Consider the following 23,087-nt stretch of genomic DNA (forward strand, 5'->3'; position numbering starts at 1 on the left):
ATGGGCCAGCCGCCACGCTCGCTAGCAAGCCACCTCGAGGATCCCGACGAAACTCTCATCATTCCCGAGTCCCGAGAATGATTTATCTGGGAAATCACTGGGGATCGCGGGCGAGCCGAGTACGAGTCCAAGTAAGCCGAAGCTCGAGCCTGAGTGAGATGTAGGAGCAGCGTAGATGGATAGAATAGAACAGAAAGTCCAGCGGCCCTCAGGTAAAGAGATGCATCCAAATCAAGCATCAAACATCTCGTACGGAGCGCGAAGGGGCTGATCGCGTGATGATTCCTAGGACAGCGAGGAGGAATAGGGGTTTTGAGCCGCATTTGGAGACAATAGAGGTTCACACGGCGAACGAATACCGGAGACAATAGAAGAGTGAGTACAAACGCAGGGTGGCGCAGTGCTTTCGAAGAGACAGCTGTAAGGAGATCCTACAGCCTAACAGCTGAAGGAGAATGGAACCCATTCGCCACTTGTACAGGAGACGATGATTTCGAGGAGGCAAGCCACAGTGGCCATACCCGAGTAGTGGACGGCTGTAGGTGCTATTCGTATCCTGGGAAGGACACGCGTATCAAAGGGTAACGATACTCTTCCGTGGCCACCGCTGAGCGAAACCATATCCCGAAAAAGAATACATGAGGACACTCACCCCGCACTCAATTATGTGTCCTCTCACAACTCCGAGTGGCCCTGTCGTAAACCTTCGTACGTATATCCACCACACAACGACCTCGAGGCTGGCATTCCGTATCTATCCACACGCACAACACAACGCGAGCGCCGCCTTTGATTTTGCAGTGAAGTGTCGCCTGAGCCTGAGAAGAGATTGCAAAGCGAACGCCGAAAAGACAACAAGTGCAAGAGAGTGGCACGGGACTCACCGGTACCCCCAACGGATCGCTATACCGCCTCTTCCCCTGCACATGGTGCCCTCGAGGCAAAGCACTATCATAGTATGCAGGAAGACAAGCTCAGCTCTGCATTTCGTACTATACGCAATGTTATTGCGTGCGATTCTTTCTTCCTCCCCAGAACGTTGTGATCAAAAGCAACGAAGCCACATTCCAGAAACAAACACGCCCTCCACATCCTCCCACCCGACTCCTCCCGCCGCAACGCACGCACTTTCTCGCAGCTAATAAACGTACTTGCAGTATTCCACCATGGCAGGTGGGGGTGTGCGAAACGAACGGCCGATGAAATTGCACTATCTCGGAGGACGATCGGGCTCCGTCCCCCATTGACATCCTGCTTCCTCCTCGGCCCTCATTGGCCATGGCCCGGAAGCATAGAAGCGGTCGTCCCGCGTTCCCCGATCCGCTCTGAGCTCATCTTGGCTGCATCCAGATATCCATCCCAGGCCAACCCCGCACCGAGGGCACGAAAACACGGCGGAGGAATCAAAGATGCTTCCGGCCGCCCCGCCAAACTCCAGATAGGGTAATCGGACGGAGAACACGAGGCCAGCGGATTCAGAAATCTGGAGGCACCCGGTCGGTTCAACAGAAACGTGAGCACTGAGCAGCGATTGATAGGGGTCAAAGGTGGAACACCCCCGCGATCGTTCGCGATGGCGATGGTGGTGTTGGTGTCGCAGCTGGCAGCGGCGAACGTATGACGGCTGAGTTTTCGGAGAATGAAAGTGGTGTGGTGTAAGATTCAGAGAGATGCAAAAGAGGAGGGCACGTTGTTCGTTCGTGGCATGTTGTTTCTCCACTAACTAACGGCCGCAACGTTTAACTCTCGGAAACAGTAGGGTGAAAGAAGGAACTGAACCTGAATCAACAGGGCAAAGTCGCCGCATCGTTAGCTCGAGGAAGTCTTCAAGTTGAAGCGACGTCCTTCCTTTTCGCGACACGAGCAGGGATGAGCACAATAAGTCCAAACGCGCCCTCGAATTTACGCTGTTCAACTAAACCGCCGGGACCGGCAACCCATTTGCCTATCTTCGCACTCAAAGAACAAGCAACGGTGTCATTAGGGCTTATATGTTAGTAAAAACTTGGAACTTTTTGCGAAAGCTCATTGGCGGATCGGACAGATCTTCCGCCAATGAGTTCCAAGTAAACTTGAAACATATAAGGTCTATTCCGTCATGTTCTGTTCTCGGAGAAGGCTTGGACTGCGGGACAAATGCGATCGCGAACTGCGTCGCCGAAAATCGCGCGCCGTCATTTCGTCGAGTCCATCAGAACATTCAAAGCTGCTTGATTGCGGGGTCACTCGAGAACTGACACAAGGCACACAAGAGAAGGGTGACAATTACAAAAGTTCATGCTTTGTTTTGGTTGAGAGCCTATATGCCTAAGTGTATGTGGAGAAGTACTAGTGACACAAACATGCAATGCAGAGATGCTGATGATGGATGCAAGGGACAGGGGGAAAAATGGGACATGCTGTGAAGATGAACTGGACAAAAAACGCGGAGCATCAGAAGCGAGAAGCAAATATACCTGTGGACCCGAACACCCAAAAACAGCGGGTGAAAGAAATGTAAAAAGGGGAATGTACAAAAAGCGTGCGAGAGAGCATGGACGAAAACCCAAGCAAGCAGTGAAGGAATCCAATAAGCGTCGTAGCCCGCGAACGAATAAGTTGTCATTGGCCCTTGCAGCCACCAAAGAGACCATGCGAGCGCCCGTGAGATGTCGTGAGGGTGAGGGTGACGATGGGAATAGATACCGTAGGTCCATAATTATGGGGTGTAATGCATACAATTAGTAACGTGTTCGGTGTCGCCGAGAGCCAGAGCAGGACTATGTAACAAGAGAAAAAAAAGAAAACATAGGAGAATATACAACATGGAGAATAATAAAAACTACCACACAGTCCGTGTAGCGAACGCGAACTGGTCCCCGCGGGCCTTGGTTTTTGACGACTGCGAAGAGGTCGATGATTGGGGCGCGGGCGCGGGTGTGGGGGACGCCTTCGACGGTTTCGAAGGGTAATAATGTTGATGGTGGACGGCATCGGCGATAATCGCGTCGCTGGGGACGAGGGAGGTCGTCGAGGAGTTCGCGGACGCGTCGACGATCTTGACTTGATCGTAAGGAGCGTGCGAGTCTGGTGGCGTGGGTGGCGAGGCCGACGATGCGGGGGAAGTGGAAGTCGAGTGGGAAGACGATGGGGTATCTGGTATTGACGGGGATGGGGAGGACATGGTGTTGTTGGCGGCGATGGCGGCAGGTACCGGCTTGGGCGGCGACGTGCGATGACCAAACGAAGGTATCGACGTCGACGAACTCGCACCGGGGTGGGCGAAGGGGGAAGGCGCGGGTTGCGGCAGGACGATGGGAGGATAAGGCCCAGGGCCGGCGAAGTCTCGACAGACCTTGTCTTCAAACTCCTTCAAAATCTTCGGCTCGACATTCAACTGCCACTCCAGATAACTACACATCTCCCTCTCCATCTGGTTGATCTCCCGAAGGGCGAACATGCCCTGGCCGACGATACACCACGACTTGTTGGAGTAGGTGTCGTCGCAGATGATCTTGGAAGCGATCATGAACGCGGAGATGAATAACCGATGGCCCGATGAGCCCTTCGCAGCGGGAAAGCGCGCCTTGAGGCGTTGGAGTAGGTATAGCGCTGCGAAAGTGACGGATGGATGGAGACGCGTACGGTGGAGAGCGTAGGCGATGAAATGGTCTAGTCGAGGAGTGGGTGTCGAAGAGGGAGCCGCCGGGGCTGGTGGTACCTCTGGACATGCGAAGAGGTGAGAGACGAAGTGCGCGCATAACTTTGCATGGGCCTCGTTGCCGTGGTAGGGGTCAGACGCCTGTGGGCGCTTAAGTGTTAGTTCCAAATATAGAATGTAGCCAGTGGCGACGACGTACGGTAGGCGCGCTATGTGAGGATGTGCGTGGGACCTTCTGGTGGCGAGTGCCGGTTGGTACTGGAGCGGCCATATTGGGGGGAAAGAAAGAGACTTGGAGGACGGGAGGAGGCGAAGATGATTGGGAGGGGAAGCTGTGAGGAAGAGGAAGGGGCACGGTGAGTCCATCGTTATATAAAGCGGGGAACGCTGCAAGGGAAGCGGCACTGGCGCCGCGTGGTAGGCCCGGATAAAGACACACGCGCTTGCCAGGATCAGAAACCGAGAAAAATCTTTTCTGCGCGATCCGCCGGCAGATTGGCGCGCAACACCCCTACTATCGCCCCTCACGCCACATCGGCCTCGCTTCCGGTCCCCTCATCTGGGCCACGACACGACCCCACAAGGCAATCTCAACAGGTTTCGGCCAATTAACTCACCTCAATCCGAGTACTCTCACTTCTGCGCTGCTGGCAAGTCTACTGCTGTAAGACTCGTCAAGTTCGTGTGCGAGCCGAAGCCGTAAGAAATGAGATCGCCAGGTGGCAATCGTTCGCCGGCTGCTTCGAGGGGTTGCAGTGGGGTTATGAAGCCGGGCGGGTCGAAGAGGGCGAGGAGTGCGGAAGAGGGCACAAAATTAGCGAGAATTGACAGAGGGCGGGAGGAGGAAGGTGAGACAGAAAACAGCGCGTCTGCCAGCCCGTGTTATATCCACATCGCTCCTATTAAATTTGAAAGGGCGCTCAACGCTGTCGCTATCAAAGGCAATGCCGTCTGTGACACCGTGCTCACCCGACGGTGCCAAACGTGGAATTTTGCTGACAAACGCCACAACGCCCGCCCAGTGCGCCAGCAGTGCCACATTCCGTGTGTGCTCTGCTCTGCCTTTTCACCGGGGCCCGTATTGTCGTTGTGCCATCGCCGCCATATGCCCCAGTCGACCCGGCGTCGTCCACTGCCAGCTGGTCGCCCCAATCACTCTATTCTGCATAGCCCTTCTCGCTCGATCTCTACCGCAATCATGTTCCTTTTCCAATCCTTTCATGCCACACAGACCTCCAGCCGTAGAACGCTTTGATGTTCACAAACTTGAGCACGCCGATATCGCCTTCGATCTGTTCTAAGCACAACAGATTCACTCTTCTCAGACAGCCATATTATTCCTTCGAATCTCAATGTCTTCTGAAGACTTGCCACGATTCTCACGTGGCCGACTCTACAGACAGCTGTTCTTCTCATGCATGTTTCGAAAGCAAGAATCGGCGCAACGCCTCCTCGGTGCCTTGCCAATGTGCTTATTTTTCAAAGCTATCAAAGCTAATTCTGGCCTACTCTCTTAGATCTGTCGGACCTTAGTACTGATAGACACAAAGCGGCGCGCACCCTTGTTCCGGCTCTCCGCGCTTCTCGAGAACAGTACTCCGAAGGTACAGTGAACTCTTCCGTCGTGACCAGTCCGTTTTATTTTCCTCTCGCATAGGAAGGAACACTTCCCGAAACCTCCTTGTTTTGGCTGTTCAAACCCCGAGTCTCTACGCTCTCCGCAGCGCCACCGCACCCGGTCAGTCTCTACCCTTCAGTTTTCATCTCACAACAGTCGAAACAGGCATTCAGACCTGTTCCACGGGTGTATCAACCGCTCGCTGCATATTCTTTACCCCGCCAATGTGATTGGTAGCCGCCATAGCCATAGCCTTTGACCTATTCACGTTCGCGAGCAGCCCGATCCATCCGAGATCTTTTTCTCGGTGGAGTGCGATCGAGGCGAGCTGAGCACTCTAGCCACTCTCAATTATACGGAATTGGGGTAGCTGATAGGCATAGTACTGCTGTCCGAGACTCTAGAGTACTATGGCTCAGTTTTCACGACTCGCTCCGAGGGATTGCTTACAGGCCGTGCGAACGCCTGGTGACTGGCGATAGCTCTTCATGTCCAGTACAGGCGTTCTCATCCATGAAACTTCGTGGCGATAAGCAAAGACGCATACACGGGCCTTTATTTACACTGTTACAGCAAAAGCTTTCGGGCTTGAACAGGAACCGCAATCTCCGTTGCCACATGACTAGCATTAACCGTCCTGCTGTGGGAGCCATTCCTCGACGAGTGTGGAAGCGCTTCACCCGATCGTCTTCTCTGTACTTTGCGGCCTCGGTTCCTGTTGTGAGTGCTGTGCCGCTCTTCATCTGAGGTCCTGTTGATCCTTTGATTCGTTGATACTTCCAAACCTTTGTGGACACAAGTCCAAACAAGCAGTCCCCCTAATTTCGTCGTCCGAAGTAACTGTAAGGAGGATAATGAAGTCGAACATGGCCACAACGTGACAAAGTCCCCTGCCTACGCTAGCGAGCCCGCTCCCACAGCTCTAATACCCCTGATTGGTCGTTGTTCTCGTTACAGCGGAACAAATCCCTTGTATCTTATCCTTGAGATCCTTGCGTTGTGTTGCCGCGGCAATGCATTGTCCTTCTCTCCACATACCATCTCTTCCAGGCATTCGCTTCTCGCTCTAAAATGGTCCTCGCGTTTTGATCGCTGCTGTATCACGATGTCCCCGTTCCATTCAAAGCCAAAGCATCCGTCGCCTGTTGTGTTGCGATAACCTCACACACAAAGAGACTCTAGAGAACACGAGGTGGACGAGGTGCTCTTTCTTCGTGGTGTTGCGATTGTGCGCCCCGCCGTAAGTACCTAGTGTGTGTTCTGTGCATGGATCAAAAGTTGTCCAAGTAGGTGGGCGATTATCCTTATTCTTGCAATAGTCTAATGAACAGACCGGTCCCAGGGTGCTTTAGAGCGCAGGGAAGGTGTTCTGGATACAATACTGGAACACAGAACATAGAACACGGCGTCCTATCCTAAACTTGCTGACACTTGCGTGGCCTATACTCGTGCTTGTATATGTTCTGTGAGGAAGAGTACAGTGATCTCGATCGACAGAAAGAGTGAAGGTTGGCCGATCTTGTTTGGCGGCGTGGAAAACTCGATGTACACTGTACTCTTCGGTTTCTACTACGCCGTGTTTCGACACCTTACCCCCTTGTGTGCTCTCCATTCACCCCAAGCTCAACTCAATCTGCCAAGGGCATTTCGTTTTGCCCTACCCTGCGCCATCTTGTCTCATTCTATGCCTTGCGCTCGCTGGGTTCGAGGTTACCCCAGGCCCCAAGTTCTAGTTCTCGCTCTCTTCGCGAGTAAAGGGCATCACCGACACCAGAAAGCGCAATTCCTTCTATAGTAGGCTCCTTGATCGCTGTAGCACCACAAAATTGCATGCTCCAGTCTTCCAGCTCCAGACCACAAAGCTTCTCATGTCGATTCTATGTGTCCCGTGTGCCTTCTCAACTGTCCACACTCGTCCATACTCTGGAAGACGTCTACCCTATTTGCAGGCTATGGGTCCCGAGTAGTCCTTCCTCGTAGGGCTGTGCTGTTCAAGATCCAACTTCTCATTGACAAAGGCACTTATGGTCCGTCGTTCGCATTATCCGCAGTTGTGCGATACCCCGCTGACTCGTTTTTCATACCATAAAGCGTACGCGTCGTCCTGTAAAATTTATGAACTCTCACTGTCCATGCCTCCACCACCGCCTCCTTGTCTACGTTAGCATTTGTTCGAGTCATCGAGCCGTATCGTATGGTCACCAGTAGGTCCAAATCCGCTGAACGCGTCATTCTGATCTCTTACCGGCTCATACTACTGTCTCCGCATTCGCATCGTCTTCTTCCTTTTTAGGTGTCTATTACCGTCTTTTGCTCACTCTCCATGACCCTGCAGCGCCGTGTCCATATCTCTCTGTGAGCTAGCTCGGGATCCGGAGCATACTTATCGCACGCAACTGCTGATAGATTCGACTTTGTATCATCGACTCGGTGAAAGCATCAACATGGACAGGACAGCCTGCAATGGACACTCTCCGGCTTGATCTATTCACCTAGTGCTTTTGATACCCGTCGCCCTCCCAGGCTATTGTCGCCGTTTGATTTTTCTCGAAGTCCCGAGCTAGCAACGAGCTGTGACACAACAACGGACAACAACCTGTCCAAGCCTCACTCCATGTTTCGTCGTCGTCGGCATTGGTAATTGATCCCATCGTTGTTCCTTCTCTGAACGTTCTGGCTGCTTCGAGGTCGATCCCCCGAGTCCGATTTTTCCCGATGTATGTCCTTTGTCTCTGTCATCGGCGGCACCTCAATGCAAGTTCAATCGATTCGATTGTGGCACTGGGCTCGCCTCGTCAGACCCCGTTCTCCAAGCTTCGTCACTGTTCGGTGAGTTTGTTTGCTCAGTTCCTATGCTTTCCATACATGCAACCGACTATGACGTTGCTTAGTGATGCAAGCCTGCATCCTGATCCATAAGGTCGTGGGGGAGGTGCTTGATGCTCCGTTCCAAGTCAAAAAAAGTTCGGTGACTTCGGATCGGAGCCTGTCGAATTTGCGCCACACGCGAACATGACGCCGCGCGCCACATCACGCCACACACCACTCCTGTACAGCTTTCCTCGCCAACGCGAATGGGTCCTGAGGGAAAATATCCGAAGTCGTTTTCGCTGTGCGTGGATCACCGGCGAGTTCCTGTGTACCGCTTGCTGCTACGCATGCCTATGTACTCGGAGGTTTATCTTTGCGGGTTTGCACACCCCTTGAACGTCAACGGTGCGTGTGCAACCCGTCTGAGTCATGATTTTGGTTGATTTTTTCTTTGATGATTTGTGCTTCGGCTGGGACGTTCGTGCTAGGATCCGCGAACTGCCTCAAGCTACGCATGTCCTTGCAGTCTATTCTTGCGGTGTTGTATGGTCAGGCATCATTGATTTTTATGCGCCCGTATACGGAGATGAATATGGAGTTGCGTTACATGGGAATGCTACGCGGGTATGTCCATCCATCCTCGATGCGTGCGATCCTAGTATATCGTACTCGTCTCATCATCTTCGGCGTGTGTCGCAATAGAATATAAGTCCGAAGGGCTGTGTTTGATACTCACAGAGCAAAGATGCCACATCGTGTCTCAACCCCGCGTATCCTTGATCCTTATGACCTACTCAGCGCTCCGTGGCCCTCCATCGCGGGGCATACATATCTAAACCTTCTATAGTACTAAGGTCTCAAGGTGTGACCCGTGTGCGCCTTCTTCTTTGTTCGACTGATTTATGCGAGGGTGTTTTGGTTCTAGGAAGTTTGTTGGACTTGCATGCTCGGACGCGAGGAAGCCCTCTGACCGTGCGATCTCATCATTCATTGATATCCATCCACATTATTCCCGATTTCCCCATAGACGTATTTGGGATCACGACATGTTTCTCGATGAGACACCAGAACTTCCATGCGATATTATACGTCTGATTCGCTTTCGACGCGATCTCCGAAAGGCGATTTTCCTGCTGGCGAGACCTTCTACTTTCCCATCAGCCACTTTGACTCTATGGTGTGCGAACTTTTCCCGTACGGTGTTTACAATTCGCACTCACTGCTCGTTCGCATATAGTTGTTCGGCTGGAGGGAGCCTTTCTTCTATCTTACTTTTTTTTCTCCATGCCACCCGATGGCCCCATATCTTCTCCTCGGTCTTGGCGTGGCTGTGGCACTTACTCTAACCTACTCCCAGCCTCCCTGCGGCGGAGCTTCAGGCTATGTTTGTTTTTTCTTCATCCGAAAGGTATATGGAGTATCACACCTCCAATCGGATCTGCACGGGCTTAACGATGACAGGTTCGGTCGACGATTATACATGGACCCACAACATATGTACCTCGGACCTCAAGCTACTCCACCACTCCACAAGGCACTTACCAAGCACTGTAGTAGGCACTTCAATTCGACGTGGACGAAGCCTTTGCTCCTAATTTCTATCAACTCCACCATCAGTATCCTCCCTTGTCACTGCTCATCGTACGCTACTACCGTAAGGAACCCCGAGCCACTTCATATCCATATCGACATCTGTAGTCTGCTCAATACTACCTGGATCATTCGGATCGCTCACGAAGAACACACCCAACAGTATGTTTTTGGCCGAAAGCAGCTCATGACGCGCCTGCATGACTACAAGCTCACATCAAGAACTCACACGAAAACCTGCCCAGTTTGTTTTTCTTTCTCACCTTTATCAGACAGTCGAGGCCTGTCCCATATAAGTGTACAGGTGGTCCCGAGTCATGGAGCCCCCATATCTGACCATAACCAGCTACTTTTGGCTACAGAGTATGTTTCACTTATATTTTTAACGCTCTGCACCACCCACCATCTAATGCTTCCGTGTCCGAGTGCGCCTACAGAGGCTCGGTGCCTGACGCTTTGATACTCGATATCGAGCGCCTGAAATTTGACTACGCCCGTTTGTAGCCGCATTCCCTCTGCAAAGATCGCCATGTAAAGCGTCTTTCCACCTACAATCCATGCTCGGTCCGATTGATGGAGCGTCGCTCGAAGTTTGGGCGTATAGCGGTAGCGGGAGCAAAGATTTCGTGCTTCCTGTTTACCTTCTTCGTATGTTACAGTATGGCTGATAACTTGCGTGTCCCCGAAGATTTCATCAACTTTAGGTAACGCTCAGCATCAACTCAGCAAACCATTTTTCTCGAGCTTTCTGGAAAAACGAGGCTAGAGTAATTCCGTCTCCTTCCGTGTTATTCCCTAAAGTCGCAATACCCGGATACCTACGGCATTCGGGCCTACGAGCCACGAGCTTCCCATGTTCCCTTCTTCCTTCTTGTTTTGCTATCTGCCGCATTGTTTGGGGATGGATAGCTCTTGTTGTACCCATGTCAAGGCTCGCGAAGACAAAGTCGTTCGACTTTCCGCGCTCGTCGTTGTGTCACGACTCATCTGACTTCTCCTCTCGTCAACAGGCGTCGGTGATTTGGTAGCGGTCGGTACGTCCGGTTATCTGTCGTACGTGAGCGACCAACGGAATGTTCTTGAAAGCCTTGTGCTTGCGACATATTTGTGCTTTGATTTGACGGTCCGCACAGCGCAATGCCCTCAGGCTCAGGCTCGAGTAATTGCCTCCATCACAATCCGGAAATGGCTTTGTCCTCCATCCAGCTCCATCCACGATACATATGCTTCCGCGCAGCTCCAGGGTCCGTCACTTCCGCAAGCCTTCCTACTTCTTCGCATGGAGGTTGGCAAGACACAAGCCGTCACCGCACATCTTCCAGCGATTCTCTTTTTGGCTTCTCAGATTATAACTGTCCCTTTCCGTCACCCTACGCTTCGACGCGTGATATGGCGGCAACAACAAGCCGCTTAAATGGCCCTTGGCTCATTGGTTCTTGCTTTGTCCTTTTCTCTCGTAAGAATCTGCGGGGTTTTAACCGAAGATTCTCTATGTGTCTGTCTGAGACGTATCTGCCTTTCTTTGGGTGTCCCAGGGGCCCGAAGTGGGGCTGAATGCGCTCACGAGTGGCGTACTCAGGACCTGACTTCTCGACTTCCGAGCCTCAGGTCTTCAGGTGTAAGTAACTGCTATCACTCGTCATCATCGTGTCGAGTGGCACCGGGCACAAGGAACACAAGGACATCCGAATCCTCGCTTTACCATCTGTGTCTCGGATCCGCCATCTATCGCTCTCGCGATCTTGACTCTATGAGGTGTAATCTGTGCGAGGGCTGACCCGGTAGCATGCTCCGCCTGGGAACGCGGATATCAGACGAAGGTATCACTTGTGACTTGATGCCTGTTAGGATTGTGTCTTTGGCAGTACTGTGATCGATGCGTCGATCACGGTGGGCGGGTTTGACTCTCGGTGGCTCAAGGTGGCCCGGAGTGCCTTGCGCTTTGAACTCGCCCATTTGGGGGCTTCCCCGATCCGCACAATCCAGCACGCCCCGATTTTGCGGGGTGGCGTCTATCAGTATGTAGTGCGTCTATTCTCACCTTTGATGCATCAGGCGTTCAAACACTGCTACGCCTCCAATAACGCCAGTCTTCATCCATGCTCCTCAGACGCTCAAGCCCGAATTGTCGTCGAAACGCGTTCCTATCATGTATCTAGGCAAGGCGTCTCGATCGAGTTCAACCTTCTTGCCCGCTAACGCTAGAATTTTAGATCGCAATGCTATTCCTCCGACTTGTGAGCTACCGTCCAGCATATCTGTGCAGCACGCTCATGTCGGTCCGACTACCTAGAAGCGCTCATCTATTCTCTATCATTCCACCGTGATCATTGGCTTCACCCACACTTATGTGGTCTGCTGGTGAGCCCACATATGCATTGAGCTATATACCAGCGTACCACGATGATCCGACGTCTCTCATTGCAGTCTCTCCTTGTCTCACTCTCCTATTCCCGGCCGAGGTCTGTTTTCTTTCCTGAACTTTCATCCGGGGCCACCTGACGCTTCCAAGTTGTGGCGCGAGAATGTAGAATCGTCACCCCGCCAACCACGCATCTCTGATCCCCTGATGATGCCCTGATTCCCTCTTCTAAATCAATTCCTCTGATGGTGGCACCCCGTACATCCGGAATTCTTCCAGATTTGGGTAGTTCATGCTCGGGGTTTAGTCCGTGGCGCTCAAATTACGCTCGATGCGGTCATGGTGTACAGCAGCTTTTTGCCCAAGAAGTCCGACACTCGCCGCGAGGTATGCGACAAAACTGGAAAGTTTTCAGATTGAGCCTGAAGGAGTGCCTTGCCCTTGGTGTTAGATACATGTGAGTCCTAAAATGACGACGTCAAGGGTGCTAGTACTCATCGCCGCCGGGATATCTTTGCGATGACGGTGCGATTCTGCTAACAGTGCCTTATCTGTCGTTCAATAGGACATGGTCAATTATTCGACAACTAGCGGTAAGTTCAGTACCTGCGATATCAATATTGTGTGTGCCCATGACTTGTGACTGTTGTTTTCCCCTTGCTGAAAGAGGATTCGGCTTTGTGTAGAATACTTGAATGACACTATCTCCCGTCAATACCCGCTGTACAAATAATGCTCTGCCATATTCTCGAAAGCACTAGCACTTGGTCCCATACAAGCGTCAAGCCACGAAATTTGGCCGTCTATAACGCATGTTTGCACGAGAGTTCCAGTAACTGTCGATCTTGACAGGTCGGATCAGATGCGAACTGTTCGGTACTTCAGCGGAGGTAGATATGCATGTTCACTACTACAAGTGCGGACTTTGATTGTTTGACATCGTCGCCTGATATAGGGCAACATTCAACGATTGGCCATGGCCATCGAGGATATACGGATCGGAGTCTGTCGTGGTCTACACCATCAGCCTATCATCGTCAGCAACGTTGTCCTACTCGGTGCCAACGCTGTTCTAAAGAATTCAAATGCCTTTCTCTAGATCGCAAGTAAGTAAAATCGGATCGAGCCTTCTCCATTCGCGATGCCAGCACAACGCTGACCATTTTTGGCGTTGCAGAAACGACCAGCCTGAAAAGGAAAGGATGGACTAAGTGCTCCCTCATAGCAGTCACAAAGGCTCGGCTACACCGCTGTATTAGGGCCTACCCTTCCATTCCTCGGCAAACTTTGATACCTTTTCTGCTGTTCCTCACTCAGAGACGGCTTCCCAACATTGATGATGGTAGGGCCGTACATACTCGTGTGAGTATATCCGTTCTAGCTCTGAAACACATAGCTGCATTTAACGCCCACAGCTCGCTGGCTATAGAAAGGGATCTCTGATGGAAAGTTCTGCTATGTTATGGTATTCCCCGTAGGGAAAAGGACTGGCTCGGGACCCGTGTAGATGTCTGTGGTATGTATGCTGCGAATGGACTGTTCGAACGACTGGATACTAACCACGTGTTGGGGGGGCTCGTTGGGTGAGCTTGTATGCAGCAAGGTTCTTCTCTTTCTTTGCAACCGTAACGTTACCTACAGCTGCTGGGCGTCTTCATGTACTTCTCAGACAATTGAATATCCAAGGGCGGTTTCTGTTGGCGAGAAATATGGGCCACAATCTTGGTGGCACCATTGAACCTTCTTCAAGTGACGTCAGGTGATCGCGTACAGCCCTGACTCTGAGTCTTGGCAGTGCATTCAAGGGCCTGCGCACTGATATCCGCTTTCGCCTCCGTTCATAATGAAACCCGGTCACAATCTCTGTTGGTTCTGGTTTTCCCATGAAAGCTTTCATACGACCGTCGACTCTCATCTCGAAAACGGGCACAAAATTCTGCAGGAATAATGTGCACAGATATCGTGGCGTTCCGAGTCTCGGAACACGTCAATTCACGCATAGCACGCTGAGGGCTCAGGAGGAACCTCAACCTGGAGGGAAGAAACCACTGGATGAGGCTCGCGCGAAGCTGGTTTCGACGGAAGAAGAACTCGAGGCGCGTGTAGCTCAATTACTTGAGAAGGTTGGTGCTCGGGGATCAGGTGGAGGGAATTCGTCGATGATGGATGCTGCTCTTACAGCTGCGTTCGGGTTAGGCCTAGGTATGTTTATCCAGTCTCCGAAAGAAAGAATGACTACTTCAAATTGGCAAGCGTGGAACGATGACTGATTCTTGTCTTTTCGCTCACTCTTTCTGTCAATGTCTTTGCTATGACCGGCGTCGGACATCACCACGTAACAGCTTTTGTTGGTGGTATCGCATACTATGCCTGGTACAAGAAGAATGTTCTCGACAAGGTGCGCTACGAACGTGGCTGCTTTTCTCTCACAAAACATTGAAGCCGATCACCGTTCAAACTCCTTTAGATAGAGCAAGCGTTTGCGCCCGGCTATGATCCAGCTCTCGAACTCGCCACACACGCTAACCGCCCCAAATCCGATGAAGAGAGCACATCTATAGCAATAGACGAGCTCGAACTCGGTGACATACCATGGACCGAGCATCTCCGGCGCAAAGAACAGTCTATCATCGAAAGAATCATATGGGGATATGAGACAGGGCATTATTTCATGCTTCTCGGTCCTAAGGCATGTATATCTGTTCTTGAAGCCGCGATGACCTGAGTAAGATACTAACGAGAGCTAAAGGGTGCAGGGAAAGGCAGTATGATACTCGATGCCATGCAGGCTAATAAGGCTGAAGGAGTCGCGTTCTGTGATGCACATCCTGACTTGGAGGTGTTCAGGCTGAGACTGGGGAAAGCTTTGAACTACGAGTTCAATGAAGATTCACAGACTGGCCTCTTCTCTCGAAGAGATCCTCGGGAAGGTATGTTTCCTCGCTTCTGAAAGATACTGCGAGGGATCCCGGACATGACCATTCTTTTCCATAGGCGGAGCTGGTTTGGACGTCGAGCGCGGTATGATCATTACATTTGTGCGCTGCTCCTCTCTGTGGCCGACTAACGGATTCATGCTGGGTAGTAATGAACAAACTTGAGAAGGTTGCACTTCGTTCCGCCACGCGGACTGGTAGACCACTCGTACTGGTCATTAACAATGTTCACTATTTCAACAATGATGAAGGTGGGAAGAATATGCTTTGGCAACTCCAACAAAGGGCGGAGGCTTGGGCTGCTAGTGGTAATTCTTACTCTGAACGTCTGATATCATAAGTTATTGAAGATAGATCCACATGTTCGCAGGTATTTTGACCATGGTGTTCAGCTCGTAAGCAAGCAAGATGATGTCTGTACCTATCTCAGAAGACTGATGCAATACTCGCAGCGACTCCTTCTGGCCTTTCCTCGCCCTTCGTACGTCCTCCCTGTTTATGCGCTTGCATCCGAACCTCAACAACAAACCCGCCAACAGGTAAGAATGCCTCCCGAATGCACGTCCTCACCATCTACGACCTCTCCAACAATGAAGCTCGCGCGGCCTGCGCACGCATGCGTGTCAACACGAACCTCCCGAAAACCACAGCGAAAACCCTCGACAACGTCATATCCCTCGTCGGCGGAAGATTGTCGTACCTAAACCGAGTGAGCAGGGCGAAGGACATGGAGGAGATGGCGGAACATATGTTGCGTGTGGAGAAAGGGTGGTTACTTTCGCAGATTGGATTGATTCCGGATTGTGATGACGATGTTATGGATGAGGTGGGCTTTTCTTTTCATGAGCGGATGTGAATGAACGGCGATGCTGATGTGTTCCGTGGGAAGCAAAAATGGAGTTCGTGTTCATGGTTGCTCATGCGTGAGTTTGTGAAGCGGAGACAAGCGATGGAGAAGGAGCGAGAAGAGAAGATCGCGAACGGGGAGAAGCATGTCCCTGAGCTGCAGCTTCCTACAATACCTTATGTGCGTCTGCTCTACTCAGTCTCTTGACAACTAATGCCCAACGAACTCATCATACGTCATGGTGGTTGTCTGCAGTATCAATGCCGACAGATAATGACGAGGCCGGACTTCCTGGAAGGTATACCTTCTTCGTCATCCCCTGCCTCAGGTCCGACTTCTGACGACCTTACGCCATTGCACAGAGCTCGACAGAGCCAACATCATCTCTATAGACGTGCGTAGCTCATTCTGGCCCTGCAGCACCTTCCCCTCATCCGCCGCTCACCATTCATCCACTCGACCCCAATCTTCACTCACAGGTCAATCACGATGTCCGACCGGACAGCATGCTCGTGCTGCAAGCTGCCCGCGAAGTCGTCGAGGAAGAAGGGTTCGACGATCTACTCGACGGCGTCCGGGACCGGGTAGACGAGATCGAGAGTTTGCATCGGACGAGGGAGTTGACGGTGCGTTTTGTCAAACCTTCTCGTCTTGCTCTTTTCTTCTTTCTCTGCTTGGCGCGTGGATGCAGGTTACTCACAGATATCCTTGCGTTTTGTTGTTGGGTGTAGTTCAAGGATTTGGGACCTGGGGACAAGATCATGATGACGGTGGATAAGGGTGGTAGCACGTCTGGGAATCGGGTATAATGTTTTGATGGCGGGTTTTGTGTTCATATCCTCTGATCCCTCCCGGGACGAAGAGAGAAATAAACACAGGAAGCCAACGGGTGACTTGCCGTAGGATAATCTAATCATCTATTCGCCCAGAGTTCAGCCCGATGTTGCCCACTGGTCAATGGGCCGCCTCGATCTTTCATCACGGAAGACGTTCCAAGTCCATTTTAGGTTGAATAGACATTTTGTTATCCTACGGGAAGTCACCCAATATAGGCCATCTTCTCCAGGATAGCGAAGCATTTTCTGTCTGATGGGAATTGAGATATGCTGAGCACGAGTGCGCGTTAGATCGGAGTGATGGGTCGATGCGACGTTAGACCGGGAGAGCAACCGCTGAGTGTGGCGACAGTGCCACAGGGGCTTAGAGCCCCCTTTGTTCGGGGTCGTGATAGGCGGACAAACTCGTACGAGTTGTTTGGGATGCGCAAATCCGAAGGGAATCTATTGGATGGGTTATATATTCGGCTATTGAGTCGAGAAAGCCAAAGTTGAAATGGGTGTAGAGCATCCCAGGGCGAACGTCAACCGTCAATTTACGGCTCACATCGATATCATGGATAATGAGATGGTAGGAAGGAACTCAACACAGACAAGCACATTCTTCCATTTGTTCCCTCACATTTATTCTATCCCAAGTCAACGTCTACTGCGACACAATAACGGGAGCAACAGTATCCCATTCCTCCTCCGCCACGAGGCTCTTGTAAAACACAATAGCATCGACCCATTCTTCGCCCTTTCCATCTGCACGACGGAGCCTACCTGCGCGGGGGACACGGCCCACACGGGTGAAGCCTAGGGAGTCCCAGGTCCTGTTGGAAGCGCAAGAAGTATAACACACATGGTTGATAAATAGACGATGAGAGATCAAGAAACACCAAGGTGGTGCGTCGATTCAGGGTGAGGGCATGGGAGTGCGGACGGAGGGTGGAATGACACGCACCTAATGCTACCTAGATTATTGGCGTATACGTGGCTAAACACGCTCGCTCGGAAGCCCAGTCTCGGAGCGTAATGCAGGTACGATTTCCCGAGGACTTTGGCGTAGCCTTGTTGTCGTTTGGTTGGAGGGACGACAAAGCCGCCGTTGCAATTCTGGTTTTCACGTATAAATGAACCATCAACTCATTCGCCCGATCACCGCAGCGAGGAATATATAATGCAGGTGGGTTGGGTGAAAGTGAGATGTGGGACCAACATGCGAAGCTCGCCCAATATGATATGGCTTGACATTATACCATCCCGCAAGACAGTCCTCCCACGTCCTTCCTTTCCTCGCCTCCTCGACATCCAATCCAATCTCAATTCCTTCTTCCTTCCCTCCCTCATTCATTTCTTCATCACCTCCATCGCTCCCGATCGCAATAAACACATCCGCAGCCCAGAGATACGCCTCGAACGTCTCACGTGTATAATTTTCCCAAGTCTCCCCCGGCGCGAGTTCCTGAGAATGCGTCCGTCCGTCTTCGAGGATATGTGCGAAGACACGGTGAGTATATGAGAAGAGAGTGTCGCCTTTCGAGTCTGTGGAAGATGGGGAGGACAAGAGTGCGGTGGCGGTGGAGAGGGTGAGGTGGTGCACCGTGAGACGTTTGAAGGAGGAGGCGGGTTTACAGGGCCAGATTGTGGTGGGGAGGAGGGGAGAAGAACGAGAGGACATGATGAAGAGGGCTGTTAGGACGTATTTGGGTCGCGGTGACTGGATCTATATATATAACTTGTGTGAGCAGTAAGATATCGAGTCAGAACTTAGAAACTATTTATAGCGTAGTGGTTCTGTAGCGGTCCGTAATCAGTCACATCTGGAGGACGAGTAAGGCTGTACCATAGAGTCAATGGGTGTGAAGAAAAAACTGGCTGTAGGAAAGGTCTAGATGATAGCTCGGATAGGTGATTATTATCATTTGAGCTGAGATTCAGGGAGATGATCATACGAGTCACGTATAGGGCCACTCTATCCAGGATATCCAGGGATTCATTACTTGTTATATAGGTGAAGCGGGATTCTAAACATTTTGGGCAAGGTCTTGCTGTAAAACAATGTGAAAGATCGGCCCTTCAGAGTTCAAGAAGCGACAGCGTCGGATGAGCAGCACTCGAGTGTGGCGACGGTGCCACAGGGGCTTCGAGGGCGACATCTCCGCTCGGCAACGAGACTCAAACGAGACTCAGATTAACTTTGCAAGTTCCCTGAATTGTGTGGATATGTTGGATACACAGTTTGTTCCATGTTTGTTGAGTGGTAAGAATCTAGTGACTCTGATATAATATTGCAACTGAGAATGGAGATCAACATCCGTCAACGCTACGGCTCATGGACCGTATATCAAGGAGCACTCACCACGAAACGATACAGTTTTTACTCCTGACCATCTCGCCTTAGACACACCTATATCCTCGCCTACTTCTACAGAGCCCGATACTATCACCGTCCAGATCAAACATTCCACCTAGAGGTTTACTGTGGTGCAGTAACGCGGTTGACGGCGCCCCATTCCTCATCCGCTACGAAGCTCTTGTAGAAAACGATCGCGTCGACCCATTCTTCGCCGTTTCCGTCCGCGCGACGTAGTCTTCCTGCGCGGGGGATGAGGCCTGCACGAGTGAATCCTAGGGCATCCCAGGTTCTGTAGTATGATAAATGTCAGCATTATGCATGGATGAACTGTGGACGACCGAAGAGTAAGGGAGATGGTATGCGGGGGAGGTGAGACTCACCTGACGCTGCCCATGTTGTTCACGTATACGAGGTTGAACACGCTCGCCCGATAACCTAGTTTAGGAGCGTAGTGCAGGTACGATTTCGCGAGAATTTTGGCGTAGCCTTTCTGCCGTTGAACAGGTGGAACGATGAAGCCACCGTTGCAATTCTGGAACCACGATATCCCACGTCAGAACTTCACGCCCAAGATGCACCTCCATAAAGATATGTAAACATGCAGACGAGAGATACAAAGGACGTACATGCGAAGCCCGCCCAGGATAATTCGGCTTGACGTAGTACCATCCAGCAACGCATTCCTGCCATGTCCGTCCCTTCCTCAACTTCTCAACATCCAACTCGACCTCCACTCCTTCCCCGCCCTCACCGGCACCCTCGTCACCCTCACTCCCGATCGCAACAAACACATCCGCAGCCCAAAAATATGCCTCGAATGCTTCGCGGGTATAACTCTCCCAAGTCTGCCCCTCTGCCAGTTCTTGAGGATATGTTCGTCCATCTTCGAGGACTTGTGCGAAGATGCGATGGGTGTAGGATAGAAGGGTGTCGCTGTTTGAATCTGTCGCCGATGGGGAGGAGAGAGTAGTGGCAGCGGAGAGGGTGAGGTGGTGGACTGTGAGGTGTTTGAAGGGGGAGGTGGATTTACAGGGCCAGGATGTGGTGGGGAGGAGGGTATTGGGACGGGAGGGAAGGGTGATGGTACCGTAGGCGGACATGATCAAAGTCGCGGCAGTTGAATGGTTGGTCAGAGTTTTGTGATATTTGAGGAACGGTGACAGATCGAGTCAGAACGCAGACTCTGGTTAGACGGTCATCCAAATAAACTCTGCATAGATGAATGCTAAGATTGGCCGTGGCGAGACGTAGGTAACAGTTCGCATAAAAAGGATATTCACAGACTACAATTCGGATACGGGGAATCGAACCCCGAGCTGCCGCGTGAGAGGCGGCAATGTTAGCCGTTACACCATATCCGATAGCTTTTGTTGTGCTTTTGTAGCATTTAGAGGATATTGGATACTGTTGGGAATTACTTAGTGATTAATACTCAGGCCGCTGGATTATCTGGACGCGCAATGTTTGAAAGAAAAGGTTGCCTGGCGAAAGTATTGAAGATAGGGACAAAGTAGAGATAGGTTTCATCTTGGCACTATCATCGAGGAATCGATCAACTCACCATAAATCTGGAGGACACGGTGATAGACAGCATCGAAGTTGAAGTTGTGGCGTACTAGTACAGCAGGTCACTCACAATAACCAGTTCATCGACATTCAGAGGATTAGAGATGATAGATGTACACCATACGGACAGTACACAAGTACGAGCTCACACATCAGATACAATAGCTGACCCGCTTGCCCGAAGGCTCGCCACGATGTCTCTGTGCAGCTCCTCCACGATATCCTGAGAGCGTCAGCCATACATCCTCGTCAGCACTAAAATTCAATAAGATCCGAACGGGATTCACTCACCTTCGCGTCCACCACTTCGTTGACTTTCCCAACTCCGGTTCCCGCCCAAACAACCAGACCCTCCTCATCCCCTCTCTTCTCAGCCTCTTGAAACTTCTTCCTTATTTCCTCCTTCTCTCCTTCTGCCAATGCATCTCCTTTCGATTCAAACTTCTTCAGCTCATCCACCGCCGGGATCCTCAACCCCCTCCCATCCACTCCTTTCGGCCACCCCACCCTTCCCTGCAACCAATCGAACCCAAACGACCTCTCCGACTCAGTCCCCTTCGCGGCGAGGATAGCCCGTTTCTTGGCCGGAGAATACAAAGACGCGGGAGAGGCGAGGAAACGCGTGCCGAGGACTGCACCGGATGCGCCGAGGGTGAGGAGGGGTGCGATTTGGGAACCGTGGGTGAGGCCGCCTGCGGCGAGAAGGGGTGTGCTGGAGGAGGGAGAAGGGAGAGCAGAGAGGGCGGAGAGGGTGGAGGTTAGGAGGGACTGAAGGGGTGGGGCTGTGGCGGAACCATGGCCACCTGCTTCGATACCTGGGTATACGTACGTATGACATTTACGGTTAGGGGTATGGACAGTTGAGGCCGTCGAGCATGATGGGGAGTGCTACGCACCTTGCAAAGAAACGACATCCACACCCCATTCTTTGACCGCCACGACCGCCTCCTCCACCGAATTCACCTGCACGAATATGAGCGTCCGATTTCCCTCTTGACCATGTTTCTCAGCCGCGGCTTCGTCGTGTGCCCTCACGACGTCGATCCATTTCTTGAGGTCGCTCCCAAAGGAGAGCCAGATGGCCCGAACACGCGAGTCGAGAGCGGCTTGCAGGAAGGGGTTGGATGGGTTGGTGCCTTGGGACTGTTGGGATTGGGACGCGGAGGCTAATTGGGCGTCCATTGACCAGCCGAGGAATCCGGCGCCGACGGGGAGGATTTGTGGGATCTGGGGAGAGGAGATGGATTTGTGGGTGGCGTTGGCGGTGGAGAAGGCGTTGCGTGCGATGGTGAGTTGTTCCTTCCATTGTGCAATATTGTGCCCTGGAACTGGAATCGTTTGCGTAAGTGAGGTGTAGAGAGGTAAGTCGCGAGTACGACGTCCATCGGAGGAGTTGGAGCTTGAAGTAGATGGGAGTGAGTACTTACCTGGGACCATGAAACCGAAGCCTCCGGCTAGCGAGACTTGGCTCGCAAGAAGACCACCGCTTGCGCCTCCCATAGGAGCGAGAACAATGGGTGTACGGATGCCTAGGAAGTCATCCGCTTCAGAAAGAGAGGCAGAACAGGATTAAGTCAAGGATCACAGTCGAACGTACCCAGAAGACGGGTGAGAGATGTGGTCAAGCTCATGTTGGATTTGGTCGTTCGTTGAAATATATATTTAGACCTTCGATTTAGGAGGGCCGTAGAGTGAGCTCAGTTGTAGAGTATTGGATATCCAGCGAGGCAAACTCAAACGGGCTTATACATGGTCAGATATACGAATCGATGGAGCCGGGCGCTACATACATCTCAGCACACGAACATCCAGATGAATAGCGTCATAGCATACCGTCCGAGTAAATCCACGAGTTATGATAAGTTGAGCTGGGAACAAAGAACATCGACCAGTCAAATTGGTCGAGCCTCGGGACGCTTAGTGAACTGCAAATCAGAAGTGCTGTATTCGTCCGACGTGGTCCGACAAACAGCATGATGAGAGAATCAGCTGCAGAATGCTTTCCAGCGGTTCGCCGTGCACTTGTCAGTTTCACGAGGGAGGAGGAGGACCGGAAAAAGATGCTCGACCGTCTCGGCGTACGTCGCCACAAAGTATAGGCAGCCACGACGCCACATGCTCACTGACTGGCCAATGCGTATTTTTTTTTCATATTTCTGCTATAATTTACCTCCGTCTCCACACTCTTTCTCGACCTCGACGGACCTACCCCGGTTCCTTACTTGTCCTCGTACATCCTCAACCGTACCTTTTTCCAACGCCTGGACAATCATCTTGGGTCTTTTCTCAGGACTATTTAGTACTTACTCTAATGCAGCGATGTTTCTATGGCCAATGGACGACCAGGGCCAGTGCGTCGATGTCCTGATCAAACGACGCCGCACGCTTTGACCTGAATATTCCAAGCTGTGTCTCTCGAGTCTTTCCAGGTCTTTCCTTGGCTCAGACACAAAAACAGTCCCGAGCGTACCCCCAGCTATGCAGGCACCAAACTACAGTGACAGGAATAAAACTTTAGAGGTTAAAGCCCTTCTTTTATC

The 23,087-nt window shown here is 51.7% G+C and overlaps 7 protein-coding genes and 1 non-coding gene across 8 annotated transcripts; 3 read left to right on the forward strand and 5 right to left on the reverse strand.

Annotated features, from left to right (window-relative positions):
* Positions 1-2,256: 2,256 nt before the first annotated feature.
* STEHIDRAFT_81903 (uncharacterized protein) lies at positions 2,257-3,962 on the reverse strand. Its single transcript, XM_007305768.1, has 2 exons — positions 3,840-3,962; positions 2,257-3,781 (listed from the first exon to the last, which is right to left on the reverse strand). The coding sequence occupies exons 1-2, from the start codon at positions 3,909-3,911 to the stop codon at positions 2,822-2,824; spliced, it is 1,032 nt and encodes a 343-aa protein (XP_007305830.1). The 5' UTR covers positions 3,912-3,962; the 3' UTR covers positions 2,257-2,821.
* A 4,536-nt stretch (positions 3,963-8,498) lies between these two features.
* STEHIDRAFT_132540 (uncharacterized protein) lies at positions 8,499-8,798 on the forward strand (the record flags this gene model as incomplete). The annotated part of the gene is made up of 2 exons (XM_007306114.1): positions 8,499-8,693; positions 8,772-8,798. 2 exons carry the CDS (start codon positions 8,499-8,501, stop codon positions 8,796-8,798), a joined length of 222 nt encoding a protein of 73 aa, XP_007306176.1.
* Positions 8,799-10,216: 1,418 nt separating this feature from the next.
* STEHIDRAFT_158759 (uncharacterized protein) lies at positions 10,217-11,073 on the forward strand (the record flags this gene model as incomplete). The annotated part of the gene is made up of 3 exons (XM_007306115.1): positions 10,217-10,307; positions 10,670-10,693; positions 10,793-11,073. 3 exons carry the CDS (start codon positions 10,217-10,219, stop codon positions 11,071-11,073), a joined length of 396 nt encoding a protein of 131 aa, XP_007306177.1.
* Positions 11,074-14,332: 3,259 nt separating this feature from the next.
* STEHIDRAFT_60770 (uncharacterized protein) lies at positions 14,333-16,535 on the forward strand (the record flags this gene model as incomplete). The annotated part of the gene is made up of 12 exons (XM_007305718.1): positions 14,333-14,419; positions 14,489-14,702; positions 14,763-14,951; positions 15,016-15,042; positions 15,107-15,265; positions 15,328-15,352; positions 15,410-15,438; positions 15,497-15,783; positions 15,847-15,984; positions 16,060-16,102; positions 16,167-16,198; positions 16,284-16,535. 12 exons carry the CDS (start codon positions 14,333-14,335, stop codon positions 16,533-16,535), a joined length of 1,482 nt encoding a protein of 493 aa, XP_007305780.1.
* Positions 16,536-17,286: 751 nt separating this feature from the next.
* On the reverse strand, positions 17,287-18,303 carry STEHIDRAFT_140513 (uncharacterized protein; the record flags this gene model as incomplete). Its single annotated transcript, XM_007306116.1, has 3 exons — positions 17,287-17,455; positions 17,587-17,738; positions 17,842-18,303. The coding sequence occupies 3 exons, from the start codon at positions 18,301-18,303 to the stop codon at positions 17,287-17,289; spliced, it is 783 nt and encodes a 260-aa protein (XP_007306178.1).
* A 798-nt stretch (positions 18,304-19,101) lies between these two features.
* On the reverse strand, positions 19,102-20,081 carry STEHIDRAFT_60300 (uncharacterized protein; the record flags this gene model as incomplete). Its single annotated transcript, XM_007305681.1, has 3 exons — positions 19,102-19,270; positions 19,362-19,513; positions 19,608-20,081. 3 exons carry the CDS (start codon positions 20,079-20,081, stop codon positions 19,102-19,104), a joined length of 795 nt encoding a protein of 264 aa, XP_007305743.1.
* Positions 20,082-20,270: 189 nt separating this feature from the next.
* Positions 20,271-20,342, reverse strand: STEHIDRAFT_t193. Its single transcript has one exon. It is a non-coding gene; the product is annotated as a tRNA-Glu (tRNA).
* Positions 20,343-20,614: 272 nt separating this feature from the next.
* Positions 20,615-22,077, reverse strand: STEHIDRAFT_148287 (NPD-domain-containing protein). The gene is made up of 4 exons (XM_007306117.1): positions 21,975-22,077; positions 21,444-21,875; positions 20,839-21,362; positions 20,615-20,770 (listed from the first exon to the last, which is right to left on the reverse strand). Exons 1-4 carry the CDS (start codon positions 22,045-22,047, stop codon positions 20,693-20,695), a joined length of 1,107 nt encoding a protein of 368 aa, XP_007306179.1. The 5' UTR covers positions 22,048-22,077; the 3' UTR covers positions 20,615-20,692.
* Positions 22,078-23,087: the final 1,010 nt, after the last annotated feature.

This window comes from Stereum hirsutum, assembly GCF_000264905.1.
Source record: "Stereum hirsutum FP-91666 SS1 unplaced genomic scaffold STEHIscaffold_10, whole genome shotgun sequence".
Classification (NCBI taxonomy): domain Eukaryota; kingdom Fungi; phylum Basidiomycota; class Agaricomycetes; order Russulales; family Stereaceae; genus Stereum; species Stereum hirsutum.